This window comes from Dasypus novemcinctus, chromosome 10, assembly GCF_030445035.2.
Source record: "Dasypus novemcinctus isolate mDasNov1 chromosome 10, mDasNov1.1.hap2, whole genome shotgun sequence".
Taxonomy (NCBI): domain Eukaryota; kingdom Metazoa; phylum Chordata; class Mammalia; order Cingulata; family Dasypodidae; genus Dasypus; species Dasypus novemcinctus.
The window spans coordinates 3,558,711-3,572,594 of record NC_080682.1 but is presented as its reverse complement, the minus strand read 5'-3'; the positions used below and the strand labels follow the sequence as shown (position 1 = coordinate 3,572,594).

Here is a 13,884-nt window from a genome sequence, read left to right as displayed (position 1 = left end):
TGGGGAAGGCTCATTGGTCTCCTGAGGCTTCTGCAACAGGTTACCCCAGATGCAGCAGCTTGAGCGACACAAATGGGTTCTCCTACCATTCTAGAGGTGAGAACTCCAAAACGTGTCTCAGGGCAATAACACCGGGGCCGGCGGGCCGCGTCCCTTCCGGAGGCGCCAGGGCAGAATCCATTTCCTTGCCCGTGCGGAGTCAGCCCGCCTGCCCAGTGGCAGTGCTGCCTCTGCCTCACTCCCATCCTCTCGTCTCCCCCTGCCTCTCCCTCCTGCCTCCGGCCCCCGCATTTGGGAGCCTTGGACGATCCATTGCACCCCCTCACCCATAATCCAGGGTCATCCCCCGTCCCAGGTTCTTCACGTCACCCCATCTGCAGAGTCCCTCCTGCCCCCTGGGGATGCGGCCTCCTGGGGGCCGTCTGCCCGCCGCAGGGGCATTGGGGTTGGAGCCGGCGTGGCCCTGCCTCCCCTCGTCTGGGAACCCCGTCCCTCAGCGCCCAGCTCGGCTGGCCCTGCCTTGGCCTGTAGCCGGCTGCTTCCACCACGTGCAGGTGTCTGTCCCGTCGGAGCCTCCCTGCCCAGACGCCTCTCCAGCATGTCAGGGACCCCACCGAGGTCACCTACAGGCCTGCCCCTTGCTGGGCTCAGCCGTGCCAGACTCTCCTTCCGCCCCTTGGATTCACCCGGTGCCTGGTCTCGGGGCTCCTGGAAGGAGCAAGCCCTCGGCTGACCAGCGGTCGGCCCACCGGCTTCTAAGGTTGGTGGGCCCGCAACCCTCGGGCTCTGCCCCCCGAACCCCCACGCTCCCTCTCTCGCCGCAGCCTCCTCGGCTACTTGACCAAGTACGACTGCTCCAGTGCTGACATCAACCCGATCGGCGGCATCAGCAAGACGGACCTCCGCGCCTTCGTCCAGTACTGCGCCGAGTGCTTCCAGCTCCCTGCCCTGCGGAGGTGAGGTGCGCGGCGCCGCTCTGGGCCACCCTCACGCCCCCTCTGCCACCTTCTGTAGCTCCCCATCGCCAGGCAAAGACAACCCCGAGACCAGGCCACCCCCACCCTCCCCGTTGGTGCTGCCCCAGTGCCTGGGGCTGAGGCCACGTCAGGCCGCTGTGACCCCTCCACCTTGCCACCATCCCCCCACCAGCTCTGGGCTGGGGGGGTCCCACGCAGCTCTCACCTCCGCGTGGCAGAGCTCCAGGCGCGTCAGCAGCATGTGTTGGCTGAGCGGCACCCTGAGCCTTTCCAGGTCCCTGCTCGCGACCTCCGCTCTACGTGAGGTGTCCTTCCTTCTCTCCACCTGACCGAGCACCCCGTCCTCACCTGGGGGCTGTGCTGCCCCCACCCCCGGGGACATGGGCAGCGTCGCAGGTGTTTTCGGCCTTCGTTACGGGGGTGTGCTGGCAGCCCCCTCCGGTGGGCAGAGGCTGGGGTGCTGGCAGCTTCCTCCGCCGCGCAGGACGGCGCCCACCACCGAGAAGCGCCCAACCCCGCGTGTCGGCCGCTGGTGCGCTCGGGGGGTGGGCTTGGGCCTGCCCTGGGCGCCCTGAGCGCTCCGGCAGCCGAGATGACCGGCCTGCCCGCCTTTGCCCAGCATCCTCTCTGCACCGGCCACCGCCGAGCTGGAGCCCTTGGCCAGCGGACGGGTGTCCCAGACCGATGAGGTACAGCAGGCCTGGGTCCCCATGCGTCTCCCTCGTCCGCCCCCGGGGGTCTGGGCTGGATCCCTTCCTTTCCACCCCCGGGAAGAGGGCTCCGTGGCCTCGTGGGCTGCCCTAGGCCGGCCCTTCGTCCGGCCGTGCAGCCTTGCCCCTCTCTCGTGACAGCCTGGGGGCCCCGGGTGCAGTGTTAGCCCCTCTTCTGCCCCCCTCTCCTCTGTCCTTCACCGTTGACCATCTGCTCCCCAGTACTGGGCGGTGGCACTCCACGCGGGGCACTGTGAATGGGCATGTTTAAACCTCGCCCAACACTGGGAGGTGTGTGCTCTGCCAGTAGAGGGAAACTGAGGCACGGGGTCACCCATGTGGCACGTGGGGTTCCGGGCGTCTAGGCAGGCAGTCCGGCTCCAGGGACCATGGCTCAGCCTTGCCTTACCCAGTCGCTCAGCCCAGCAGGGGTCCCACCTACGTCCACCGGCCCTCCCTCGGCTCGGCGTTGCTCCATCCGCGTTCCCATCCACCCTTGTCTGCGTCCCTGCTTCCCTCCCCGGGACGCTGCTGGAGGACGAGGCCGGCCCTCCTTCTGACCCGCAGGCCACGGTAGCACAGGGCGGGTATCCTAACTCACCAGATGGTTTATTGATGCAGGCGTAACGCACGTGAACGTGTCCCATAAAACCGGGAAGGAGCCTGCTTTCCCAAATGGCGCCAAATACGCCTTCCCATTTGACAGCAAAGCAAGTCAAGAGCCCTTTTTTTCATTGCACAGACCTGGTCGTGACAATGGATATTTTGCGGGGTGCCTGCGCCTGCAGGCTGTGAGGGCGGAAGCGGGTTGGCTAACGTCCCTGTTGCCGTCCTTCTTGGCCGTTGCTAGAGCCACACTTGCGTTGTCATCTTTGTCATCTTTGCTGGGAAGCCTTCTCTGATATCCTTCCCTAAGCTTCTAGAAGCTTCCTTTTTGTGGGTAAAATCCGTTAGCAGTTCCAAAGGGAGGGACTCCTGGAGGCAGGCCCTCTTGGTTGAGGTGTTTGTTGTTTTTTTTATTTTATTTTTTGGTTTTAAACCGCTTTGCTGGGGTGTAATTCCCATAGCGTAGACCACCCACAGAGAGTATACAGCCGGTGCTTTTGGTGGGTTCCCAGCCGTGTGCAGCCACCAAGCTCCGCAGTCAGCTTTAGGCCCCTTTCATCACCGCAGGAAGAGCCCCCGTACCCGTCAGCCGCTCTCCCTCTGCTGCTGCGTCTCTAAGTTCACCCCGCTGTGGCTGGAGAGCACACCTGCCGTGGTTTCCATACATTGTGAATTAGGGAGGTTTGTTCTGCGCCCGGCCCGTGCCCTTGCCCGGAGCGTCGTGTTCCGTGGGTGCCGGGAAGGTCGTACCTTGTGCCGTGGCCGGGTGGGGTGTGCGGCAGGGGCCCGGCAGGCGTCGGGGGTGCAGGCCCGCCCGTTGCCTGTTGATCGCTCAGCTGTTTTGTCCATTGTTGATGGTATCGGCGTCTCCACCAATGACCGCCGAATTAGAGGACCTCCAACCTCCCTCTGGAAAATAGTCACTTTGTCAAAGTTCAGAACTAGAACTGCCCAGTGCCTGGGGCCAGCGCTAGCGAGAGACGCGGCCACTGCTCTTAGAAGCTTAGACTAGTTCATATTTCAGGCACACAGGCTCGTAAGCATAGCCATCAGTATCCAGGGCTATTGTGGACCATCTGTCTTTATTGGTCTTTCCATTGCACTTGGGGTGAGGGGGGTAGGGGGTATATGGGGACCTCATATTTTTTTAATGTAACATTTAAAAAAATAATAACAATTGCACTTGCAGAAATTGTCTGAATCAACTTTTTTTTTTTAAGTTTTGTCAGTTTATTTAACAGGCAAATCTTAACTCCTTGTTTTATTTATTTTTTATTTATTTCTCTCCCCCCCCACCCCAGTTGTCTACTCTGTGTTCTTTCGCTGTGTGGTCTTCTGTTTGTGCTTACATTCTTGTCAGTGGCATGGGAATCTGTGTTTTTTTTTGTTGCGTGATCTTGTTGTGTCAGCTCTCCGTGTGTGCAGCACCATTCCTGGGCAGGCTGCACTTTCTTTCACGCTGGGTGGCTCTCCTTATGGGGCGCATTCCTTGTGTGTGGCGGACAGCCCTGCGTGGCACGGCATTCCTTGCGCGCATCAGCACTGCACATGGGCCAGCTCCACACGGGTCAAGGAGGCCCGGGGTTTGAACCGCGGACCTCCCATGTGGTAGGCGGACACTCTAACCACTGGGCCAAGTCCACTTCCCTGAATCAACTTTGAAACTCCAGTCTAGAGCAGGAGTTTTTAACCAGATTTCAGGGGTCTATGAGCTTGAACTGGAAATTCAAAAAATCGTTCTCGTGGGGATGTGTTGGTAGAGGTGTGATATATTTATTAAATATTAAACAGTCTGGTGTGGGGGGAAGCTTAGAGGCCTCGGGGAGAGCAGGGCGGGCGCGGCCGAGCAGAATAACCCGGCGCCAGGCGACGCAGAGGGCCGCGGGGGCCGGGCAGCGCGCTGAGGGGGTGGCCAGTAGGCCTCTGGGAGGTGACGTTGGGGCCGAGGCCAGCACGAGGGCTGGAGTGGCCAGCGGCCCCACAGCAGGCTCCGGGGGCTCCCTGCCCCCAGGCCGCACTGGCTCTGGGCTCCCCTTGGCTCGTGGCCACGGCACTCCTCAGCTGCCTCCGTCTGCGCGCGGCCCCTTCCCAGTGTCTGTCTCAAGCCGCCCTCCTTTCCCTGACGAGGACTCTGTTGTGGGATTTAGGCTCCGCCCCAATCCAGTACGAGCAGAGCCCCTTGTCCACAGAAGGTCGTGTTCACGGGATTGGGCTTAGACAGGGACATACCGCCGCTCTACCCACGGCGGTCTTCAAAGCGAAATGCCTCCTTTCTCTCTTTTTTCTTGGAGTGCTGTCCTCTCGTTGGCCAGTCGGTTTGGGGCAGTACCCTTGACGTCCACCCCTACCCCTTGGCGTCCAGTCTTGCTCCTCTGTGTCCACACCTCCTCCCAGCGTCCTCTCTTAACCCCCAGCTCCCTCCTGCCCCCCATGTCCACTGCCCCCCGCCGGCGTCCACTGTGTCCTCTCTTAACCCCCAGCATTGCTCCTGCCCCACCCCCATGTCCAATCCCATCCCCTGACGTCCACCCCCACCCCCCGCGTCCACCTCCCCCCCCAGCATCCTCTCTTCACCCCCTGCCCCTTGGTGTCCACCCCCAGCTCTTGGGGAGCGTGGCCCTTCTGTCGGGCCTCATTCCATCTTGGCGTCGGCTGCCCTCTTCCCGCTCTGCCTCGGGCCCCCTGTGAACCTGGTCTCTGTCCTGGGCAGGACGACATGGGGATGACGTACGCGGAGCTCTCGGTCTACGGGAGACTCCGCAAGCTGGCCAAGACCGGGCCCTACAGCATGTTCTGCAAACTGCTCAACATGTGGAAAGACATGTACACCCCAAGGCAGGTGAGCCCTTCGGGGACATCTCGGGGACAGCCCTGGGAAGGCCACCTCGAGGTGGGAGGCTGGACTCAGGTGCACCTGGCTCCCGCGTGCTCTGAAGTAATAAGCATGTCTCACATGGCGATGCCTTCTAGTTGTAGCTTCACCAGCCCGGGTCTTCTCTTTGCTCCGTGTAAGTCAAGACAACACACGGCTGTACACGGCGCCAGGAGGGCTCCCGCTCTGTTGAGGGCAGAGTGTAAACTGTGTAAACAGAGTATTGCTGCTTTTCTGTTGTCAGTTTTATAAGGGATGAAACCCACAGAACTGCCTAGAAGCTTCCAGAAGCAGGATCTTGCAGGTTGAGAGCCGGGGAGTCCTCGGGTTTATAGCTCAGCCAGCTGACCTGGCCCGAGCCCTGGCTTGTGTTCACCCCGTCCCCAAGGAAGTCCAAATGCAGAGGTTTAGTCTGTTAGCCATTTTCTCGTGTAGTCCAGTGCGGCACTGGTAAACATTCCAGACTCGGATGTTTTGAACGTTGCTAACTTGAAGCCCTGCTCTTTGCCTCTGAACAGGTGGCTGAAAAAGTGAAGCGGTTTTTCTGCAAGTATTCAATGAACAGACACAAAATGACAACCCTCACACCCGCGTATCATGCTGAAAACTACAGTCCCGATGACAACAGGTTTGATCTGCGACCGTTTTTGTACAACACCAGCTGGCCGTGGCAGTTTCGGTGCATAGACAACCAGGTAAGTTGAGCAAAGTGATTTTTCTCTGTTCGTACGGGTCTTACAGGAAGTACAAGCTCATTTCATTTGGGCCTTGGGAAAACGTTTGTATGTACACAGTGGCACTTTCAACTGCCGTTGTATCTGAACAGGGTTGAGTGCAGGCATACTTTGGAGATAGGATAGGTTCAGTTCCCAATAAAGCGAATATTGTAGTAAAGCAAGTCGCACGAATATATTTTTGTTTCCCAGTGCACATAAAAGTTATATTTATCCTGCACAGCAGTCTAGTAAGTGTGCGGAAGCGTTATGTCTATAAAAACAATTACATACCTTAGTAAAAAGTGCTTGATTGCTGCAAAGCGCTAACCGCCATCTTTGTAGTGGCTTGGCTGGAGGAGGCGCCTCCCCCTGCTGACCTGACAGCTGCTGACCCTTCAGGGTGGTGGTGGCTGAAGGGCGGGTGGCTGTGGCCATTTCTTTTTTTTTTTTTTTAAGATTTATTTATTTATTTAATTTCCCCCCCTCCCCTGGTTGTCTGTTCTTGGTGTCCATCCGCTGCGTCTTGTTTCTTTGTCCGCTTCTGTTGTCGTCAGCGGCACGGGAAGTGTGGGCGGCGCCATTCCTGGGCAGGCTGCTCCCTCCTTCGCGCTGGGCGGCTCTCCTTACGGGTGCACTCCCTGCGCATGGGGCTCCCCTACGTGGGGGACACCCCTGCGTGGCAGGGCACTCCTTGCGTGCATCAGCACTGTGCATGGGCCAGCTCCACACGGGTCAAGGAGGCCCGGGGTTTGAACCGCGGGCCTCCCATGTGGTAGACGGACGCCCTAACCACTGGGCCAAAGTCTGTTTCCCAGCTGTGGGCATTTCTTAAAATAGGACAACAATGAATTTGCCACATCAATCGACTCTTCCTTTCACAAAACATTTTTCTGTAGCATGCAACACTGTTGGACAGCGTTTTACCCACAGTAGAATTTCTTTCAGAATTGGAGAATATCTTCTCAACCCTTTGTTGTCATTTCACCAGTGTTCACAGCATCTTCCCCAGGAGTAGATTCCATCTCAGGACGTCACTCTCTGCTCACCTTTGAGAAGCAGCTCCTTAGCTATTCAGGCTTCATCATGAGATGGCAGCAGTTCAGGCCCATCTTCAGGCTCCGCTTCTGAGTCTGGTTCTCTGGTTAGTTCCACCGCACCTGCAGTTTCTTCCTCTGAAGTCTGACACCCTTCAAAGTCATCCATGAGGTTTGCAGTCAACTTTTAAAAAAGATTTATTTATTTATTTATTCTTATCCCCCCGCCCCCCTCCATGGCTCCCTCACCTTCTGCTCGTTGCCTGCTTGTCTTTTCTAGGAGGCTCTGGGAACCCGGGATCTCCCATGTGAAGGGCAGGCGCCCAACTGCTTGAGTCATGTCTGCTTGCTGGAAGCAACTTCTTTCAAACTCCTGTTCATGTTAATATTTTGACCTCCCCCATGAATCACTGATGTTCTTAATGACCTCGAGAACAGTGAATCTTTTCTAGAAGGTTTTCAATCAACTTTTCCTTGATCCATCAGACGAATCTCTATCTATGTCAGCTAAAGCTTTAGGAAATGTCTTTCTTTTTTTCTTTTACACAAGTATTTATTAGTCAACAAGTAATATATTTTTATATAGTGTGGATTATTTCAGTTCAAAATTATGCTTTAAAAATGGATCTCTTTTTTTCTCCTCTTTGTGATATGTGAACAAGATAGGAATCTCTTCAATCTTAAGAATGTTTTATTTCCACATTTGTATTTTGAGAACACTTTTCATTTCCTTCTTCAGGTTGTTATGGAGTAACTGCAGTGCCTACATTTTTCATAGGACAGATATACAAGGAGTGTATTTTTTTTATTTTGAATTTGAAGGGGCAAAGAATGGATGCAGTGGCTCAGACACAGAAATTTTGGCAAATGTGAATATATGGGATCCATCACTCACATTGTAAAAAGAAATGCTTCTCGTGTCCATGTCCAGGAAAATCTCCACTGGGTTTTCAGGGGTCACCTAGAGAGCAGTCTTTGGAACAGTGCTGGCAGAGGACAAGGTGTCATTTCTTAAACTGACAGTCCAGAAGCCAAGTTTTTGTTTTGCTTTTTTAAAAAGATTTATTTATTTACTTATGCTCCCCTTGCAGCTTTTTTTTTTTTTCTTCTTCTGTCCTCTGTGTCCATTGGCTGCGTGTTTTTTTTGTGTATCTGCTTGTCTCCCTTTTCGTTACGTTGTCATGCTGTGTCGGCTCTCAGCGGCACATGGGCCGTCAGCTCTCCGCAGCGCACAGGCCAGCCTGCCTTCACAAGGAGGCCCTGGGATGCGAACCCAGGGCCTCCCATATGATATAGACAGGAGCCCAACTGACTGAGCCACGGCTGCTTCCCAGAATCCAAGTTCTGAAGTCACTTGGACCCTTCCTTTTCAATAGCAGATTCTTTGCAAACACCCGGAGTCAATTCTTTGCTTGCTCCCACATCCACCTCCCAGAAATGGAAGCCAGAGGTGAAATGAGAGGAGCCCAAGACACAAAATGAATGGCTGAGTCCATCCGCATGGTTTTCTGTTTTTGTATGATATTAACTTATTCAATATAAACGCTCCTCGGGTCTTCAGAAATGATGAATTCCTTGACTGTGTCAAACATTCGTGGTTATACCCGCTTGGAACTTCAGCATCCTTGGGTTCATCTGGAGAATCCCTTTGAGTTGGGGCTTCATTTCCTTGACCTTGGAAATCAGCTTCCCAGGGTTCCAATTGGGCTTTATCTCATTCTCCTAAGAGATCTTAGAGCAAGTGGGGCACAATACAATACCCTCATGACAGTTTTTAGGCAGCAAATCAATGCATCAGAAACAGCATGTGTATCCACAATTTAAGAGTTTGGGTTTCTCAAGGTAGGACAGGCAGACAGGACATCTGCTCACTTTTAGGAATTGTTTAGCCACGGCCACTATCTTTCCCGTTTGTGGATTCTCCTCTGACCTCCAAAGAGTAAACATAACTCAGTTCTGGAAATGCATTTCTTAAATAAAATGACTGGGAAGTCTAAATGACTCCTTGATCCATGGGCTGCAGAATGGAGGTTGTGTCAGTAGGCAGGAAAACAACATTCATCTTGCTTGTCTCCATCTGAGCTCTTGGGTGACCAGGTGTATTGTCAGTGAACAGTCATGTTTTGAAAGGAATCTTTTTTTCTGAGCAGCGCGTCTCAACAGTGAAATTAAAGTATTCACACGCCCATGGTGTCAGCAGATGTGCTGCCGTCGAGGCTTTGTAGTTCCGCTGATAGAGCATAGGCCGGGGGGTTTTGCCTCCTTCTTAAGGGCCTGGGACTTTCAGAATGGAATGGGCCTTGGCTTCAGCTTCAAGTCACAGCTGCCTTAGCCCCGAACATGAGGGCCAGTCTGTCCTTTGAAGCTTTGAAGCCAGGCCGTGACTTGTCCTCTGCAGCTATGAAGGTCCCAGATGGCAGCTTCTTCCAACAGAAGGCTGTTTTGTGTACATTGAAAACCTGTGGTTCAGTGAAGTTCCTTGAAACTTTTCTTCTGCAGCTTCCTCACCTCTCTCAGCCTTCACTGAATTGGGGTCAGGGCCTTGCTCCGGATGAGGCTTTGACCTGAGAGAATGTTGCGGCTGGTTTGAGCCTCCGTCCAGACCCCTGAAACCTCCATGTCAACGATAAGGCTGTTTTGCTTTCTATCATTCGTGTGTTCACTGGAGCAGCACTTCCGATTTCCTCTAAGAACTTGCCCTTTGCGTTCACAACCTGGCTAACCGGCACGAGAGGCCCAGCTTTCGGCCCGCCTCGGCGTTCGAGAAGCCTCCCTCGCTGAGCTCAGTCTCTAGCTTTTGATGTAAAGTGATTATCGTGTGACTCTTCATGCGCTTGAACACTTAGAGGCCCTTGCAGGGTTATTAACTGGCTTAATTGTGTCTGAGGGAATAGGGAGGCCCGAGGAGAGCGAGAGGGATGGGGAACGGCTGGTTTGTGGAGCAGCCAGACACGCAGCGTTTATCGATTAAATTCGCCGACCTGTGTGGGCATGATTCACGGCGCCCCAAACAATTACAGTAGGAGCATCACAGGTCACAGGTCACCGTAACAGATAGGATAATAACGGAAGAGTTTGAAATACAATTACAAAATTACAAAATGTGACTCAGAAACACAAAGTGAGCACATGCTGTTGGGAAAGGCACCGAGGGACGTGATCAGTGCAGGGTTGCCACAAACCTTCAGTGTGTCAAAAACACAGTGTCTGAGAAGCACAATAAAGCAAAGCTAATAAAGCTAAGTATGCCTGTGTGTGTGCTGCAAATCTGTTCTCCCGTCTCTGTCTTGTCTTTTCATTCTTTTAACAGTGTCTTTCGCAGAGTGGAAGTTTTAATTTTAGTAAGTCCAGCTTACCATTTTTTTCTTTCATGGATTGTGCTTTTGGGGTGGTACCTGCGAGGTCATTGCCAAACTTTGGGTCACCTAGATTTTCTCTGTTATTTCCTAAGAGCCGTACGGTTTTGCGGTTTACATTTAAGTCTATGTTGTGTTAGTTTTCATACGAGTCTCCAGCAATTACTGGTTACTTTTAAGCACTCCTGCAGGTGCTGGGTCCAGCAGCAGTTTCTGCCCCAGCACATTGGCTGCATCTGTCCATCCTTCGGTTTTTGAGGTGCCGCTTTACTCTGACCTCAGCTCTCTGGTGGAGCTAAGAGTCATGGAATTTGAGCCTTCTGGGGTTTTCTTGTGACGACTGCCAAACTTCAGTGCCGGTTGTAAACGTTTTATGTTCCCTGGGGCCTTGTTGGGTACGGGTGCAGCCGCGCGCTGCAGAGGGGTGAGAAAAGCGAGGCTCGAGCCCCCGTTTCCGTGTGGGTTCAGGGTGTCGCGGTGGAGGGAGATGACCCTGCAGCATCAAGAAAGGGGTGCCGATGCCTGTCACCAGGGCAGACGGGACGCGGGGGGCGTGGGATGTGCGTTCCTCCCCCCTCGAGGGCAGTTGGGGTGCAGGAAACGTGAGGGGCCCGAGCCACGCGTCTCACCGCCGGGTTTGGAAGGCGTCGGCGCCCTTTCAGCCCGGTGGCGGAGAACCTCCTTCAGCCCCGCGGGAGACGGTGGGACGCTCAGGGGCTCGCTCGCTCCGCGGCCCGTGTCTGCTTCTTTACCCCGAACACAGGGTTGAATGCTTTTACCTAGATTCTCTTTTTGGGGTACTGGGGGCCTGGGATTGAACCCAGGACCCTGTATGTGGGAAGCTGGCCCTCAACCACCGAGCCACATCGGCTCCCCTGAATTGTTTTTTTGTTTGTTTTGCTTGTTGTTTGTTTTTTCCTTAGGCGGCACCAGGACCCCCCTTGTGGGAGGCGGCAGCTCCACTGCTTGAGCCACCTCCACTCCCCCTAAATTCCCATTTAGCCCTCGAGACAGCCCCAGGTGGTGGGCAGGGGAGGTCGTGCATCGTCCAGGGCGTCCCTGCTTGGCTCATGATGCCGCCTCGCCTCGCTGACCCCCGCTTTCCCTCCCTTGCTGCCCCCCGCTTTCCCTCTCCTCCTCCAACACACAAGTGGATATGAAAATGGGGCTCCTGGGTTTGGCTGAGAGCCCAGACCAGCGGGGCTGGCTTCTCCCATTGTCCACAGGGACCCAGCGGGATGTGCAGTGGAGGTGGGAGAGGGCAGGTGCTTCGGGGGAGGGGGACAGGGCTGTGGTCGGAAGTAACCACACTTCACCAACAGCCACCAAAGCCCCGGGGCTAAGGCCTGATGGGAGGGCGGGGGAGCCCCGGGGTGGACGGTCAGACCCTCCCTGGACCCTCCGGGCCCTGCCCACCCTGGAGGGGCGAGGCACTGCGGCCGCTCTCCTGCCAGGTGCTTCTCCTGCCAGGAGCAGGAGCTCGGCCGCGGTGGCGCGGTGCGAGGACACACGTCACGACTGTCAGGTGCGTTTTGCTCTCCTGCGAGACTGGGCCTTGCAGCCACAGGACTGGCGGGAGTGGCCCGTGCGTGGTCACAGGGCTGCCGGGATCGTGCTCAGGAGGGGGCCGTTGCCGCTCAGGGCCGGAGGGAAAGCGACGGAGTTCGGGTCTTAACGCACCTGCCAGAGGTGAAGGTCACCAGGGGGCAGGATAAGGCTGCGGGACGTCAGGAACACGCATGCAGAGCCCCACGGAGGCCGCGTGGCGTGTTGCGGCCCCAGGACTGAGGCTGCGGCGTCAAAGCGCAGCGACAGCCCCGAGGTGCCGGCCTCCTGGGCTTGATGGGGTTTATTTACCCTAAGAGACGGGGAGGGGACCGTGGACGGGATTGGGCCGCGGTGCTGGGAGCCTCTTCTGCCCACCCCCACCCGGGGTCCCGTGGGCCCCAGCCGGCTCCCCTGGAGCCCCTCGCTGCCCCGTGACAGCCCTTGCTGGCTCTCCTGCCTGGCCGCTTCTCCCTGGGACCCTCGCCCCCCCACCTGTTGCTCGGACCGCAGAGTCGGCCTCGGGTTTCTCACTCAGGCTTGCTGGAGGACGGCCGCGTGTCACGCGTGCTGCGGGGCCCCTGCGCCGAGGGGCTTGAACGCGAATTGTGGCCACTGCGTACCATGCACCGTCCACACACTCAAGCACGCGCACACCCAGGCTTACGCTCACTGCCTGCCGGCTGGAGCAGTTCTCCACTGGGGCCGCTGCTGGGCCACCCTCCCCGGGGCACACTGGGCAATGGCTGGAGGCATTTTTGATGGTCACAACTGGACAGCCGCTGGGCTGGGGGTGCTACTGGCATCTGGTGGCCGAGGCCAGGGGTGCTATAGCCACCCTGCGGTGCCAGGGCCATCTCCGACCCCGAGGAATTCTCCGGACGCCCGCCCCGCTGCGGGAGCCCTTTGCTGCCCTCTGACAGCCCTTGCTGGTCCTCCTGCTACAGCTGCTTCTCCCTGGGACCCCCTCACCCCGATCCACTGCTCGGATGGCAGAGTTACCCAGACATCAGCAGCACCCATCGAGACCCTGAGCCGGGCTCTTTGGTTGAAGGAGGAGACTCTGAGTCTGGCTAGTTTCAGTGGGAAGGGGATTTACTGGGGAGCAAAGGGCAGGGGCTGGGCCCCCGACACCATCAGGCCAAGATGCTCCCACTCCTGCACCCCCACTTGGCTGGACAGAGCCCAGCTGGACGCCCCGCCCGCCTTGGACCCCAGCTCACTCGCGGTGTCCCCGACTCGGGGCCCCAAGCAGGGGCTGCAGCCCCGACGCACCTTAGGTCACGCTGTCCAGCCTGCCCCGGGTGGGAGCAGGGGCCGCTCCAGCTTTGGCCGCTTTACTGGGGGAGGAGGACTGGCTCACATGAAGACACACTTGGCGACAGATTCCCCCAAATCAGGAAGGGGGTTCAGATGCTGTGCAGGCAAAAGAAAACAAATGTAGAAATGCCAGAAAACACCCTAGTAAAGATAAAAATCACCATGATCTTATCATCCATCGTAGCCGCTGAGTATGCTGAGGCACATCCTTCCAGAATTTTCTAGTATGTTCTTATTTCAAAAGCACACAACGCTGCAGGTGCTCTTCGGTAGCCCGCTTTCTTTATTCCGTGACCTGTGAGCACCTTTCCGTGTGAATCGGTTCATCTCGACAGCGGCATGGGTAGCGGCTGCCTGGGGCTCTGAGTGGTCACCCCCTTCTCTCCCTCCCTCCGCTCTTTCCAGGTTCTGCAGCTCGAGAGGACAGAGGAGCCGGACGGCAGGGGCTGAAGGTTTCGTTCCGCGGCTCCTCCCCGGGTGTTTCTTGGTGTCTCCCTGCCGCCGGGAGGGCCCGTGGAACACGCGTTTCACAAGTCAAATGAGCGGTGTCGTCCCACTCCAGGCCCGACAAAGGCGAAAATAAAAGAGAACATGATTCTCTCCTCTTCTTTCTCTCTCTCTTTTTTTAACCAGAAGTCTCTTTTTATTCTTTTAAAATAAACACATATATTTTATTTCCAAAAGCACAATTACATTATACAAGTTTTAAGTTTATAATTTTGCAATAAAGATATCAATATATGCATTA

General features: G+C 56.1%; 1 protein-coding gene across 3 annotated transcripts in view; it reads left to right on the top strand.

Moving 5' to 3' along the window:
• The window catches only part of NADSYN1 (NAD synthetase 1), a 60,296-nt gene extending 46,412 nt beyond the window's left edge, over positions 1-13,884 (top strand). The window contains exons 17-21 of one of the 3 annotated variants that reach the window (XM_058304992.2): positions 825-956; positions 1,597-1,666; positions 5,004-5,132; positions 5,684-5,860; positions 13,542-13,884. In XM_058304992.2, the coding sequence (XP_058160975.1) occupies positions 825-956; positions 1,597-1,666; positions 5,004-5,132; positions 5,684-5,860; positions 13,542-13,586 (553 nt within the window). In that variant the 3' untranslated portion in view covers positions 13,587-13,884. The remainder of the gene's footprint in view (positions 1-824; positions 957-1,596; positions 1,667-5,003; positions 5,133-5,683; positions 5,861-13,541) is intronic. The other 2 variants (XR_011649841.1, XR_011649842.1) reach the window with 2 other exon arrangements.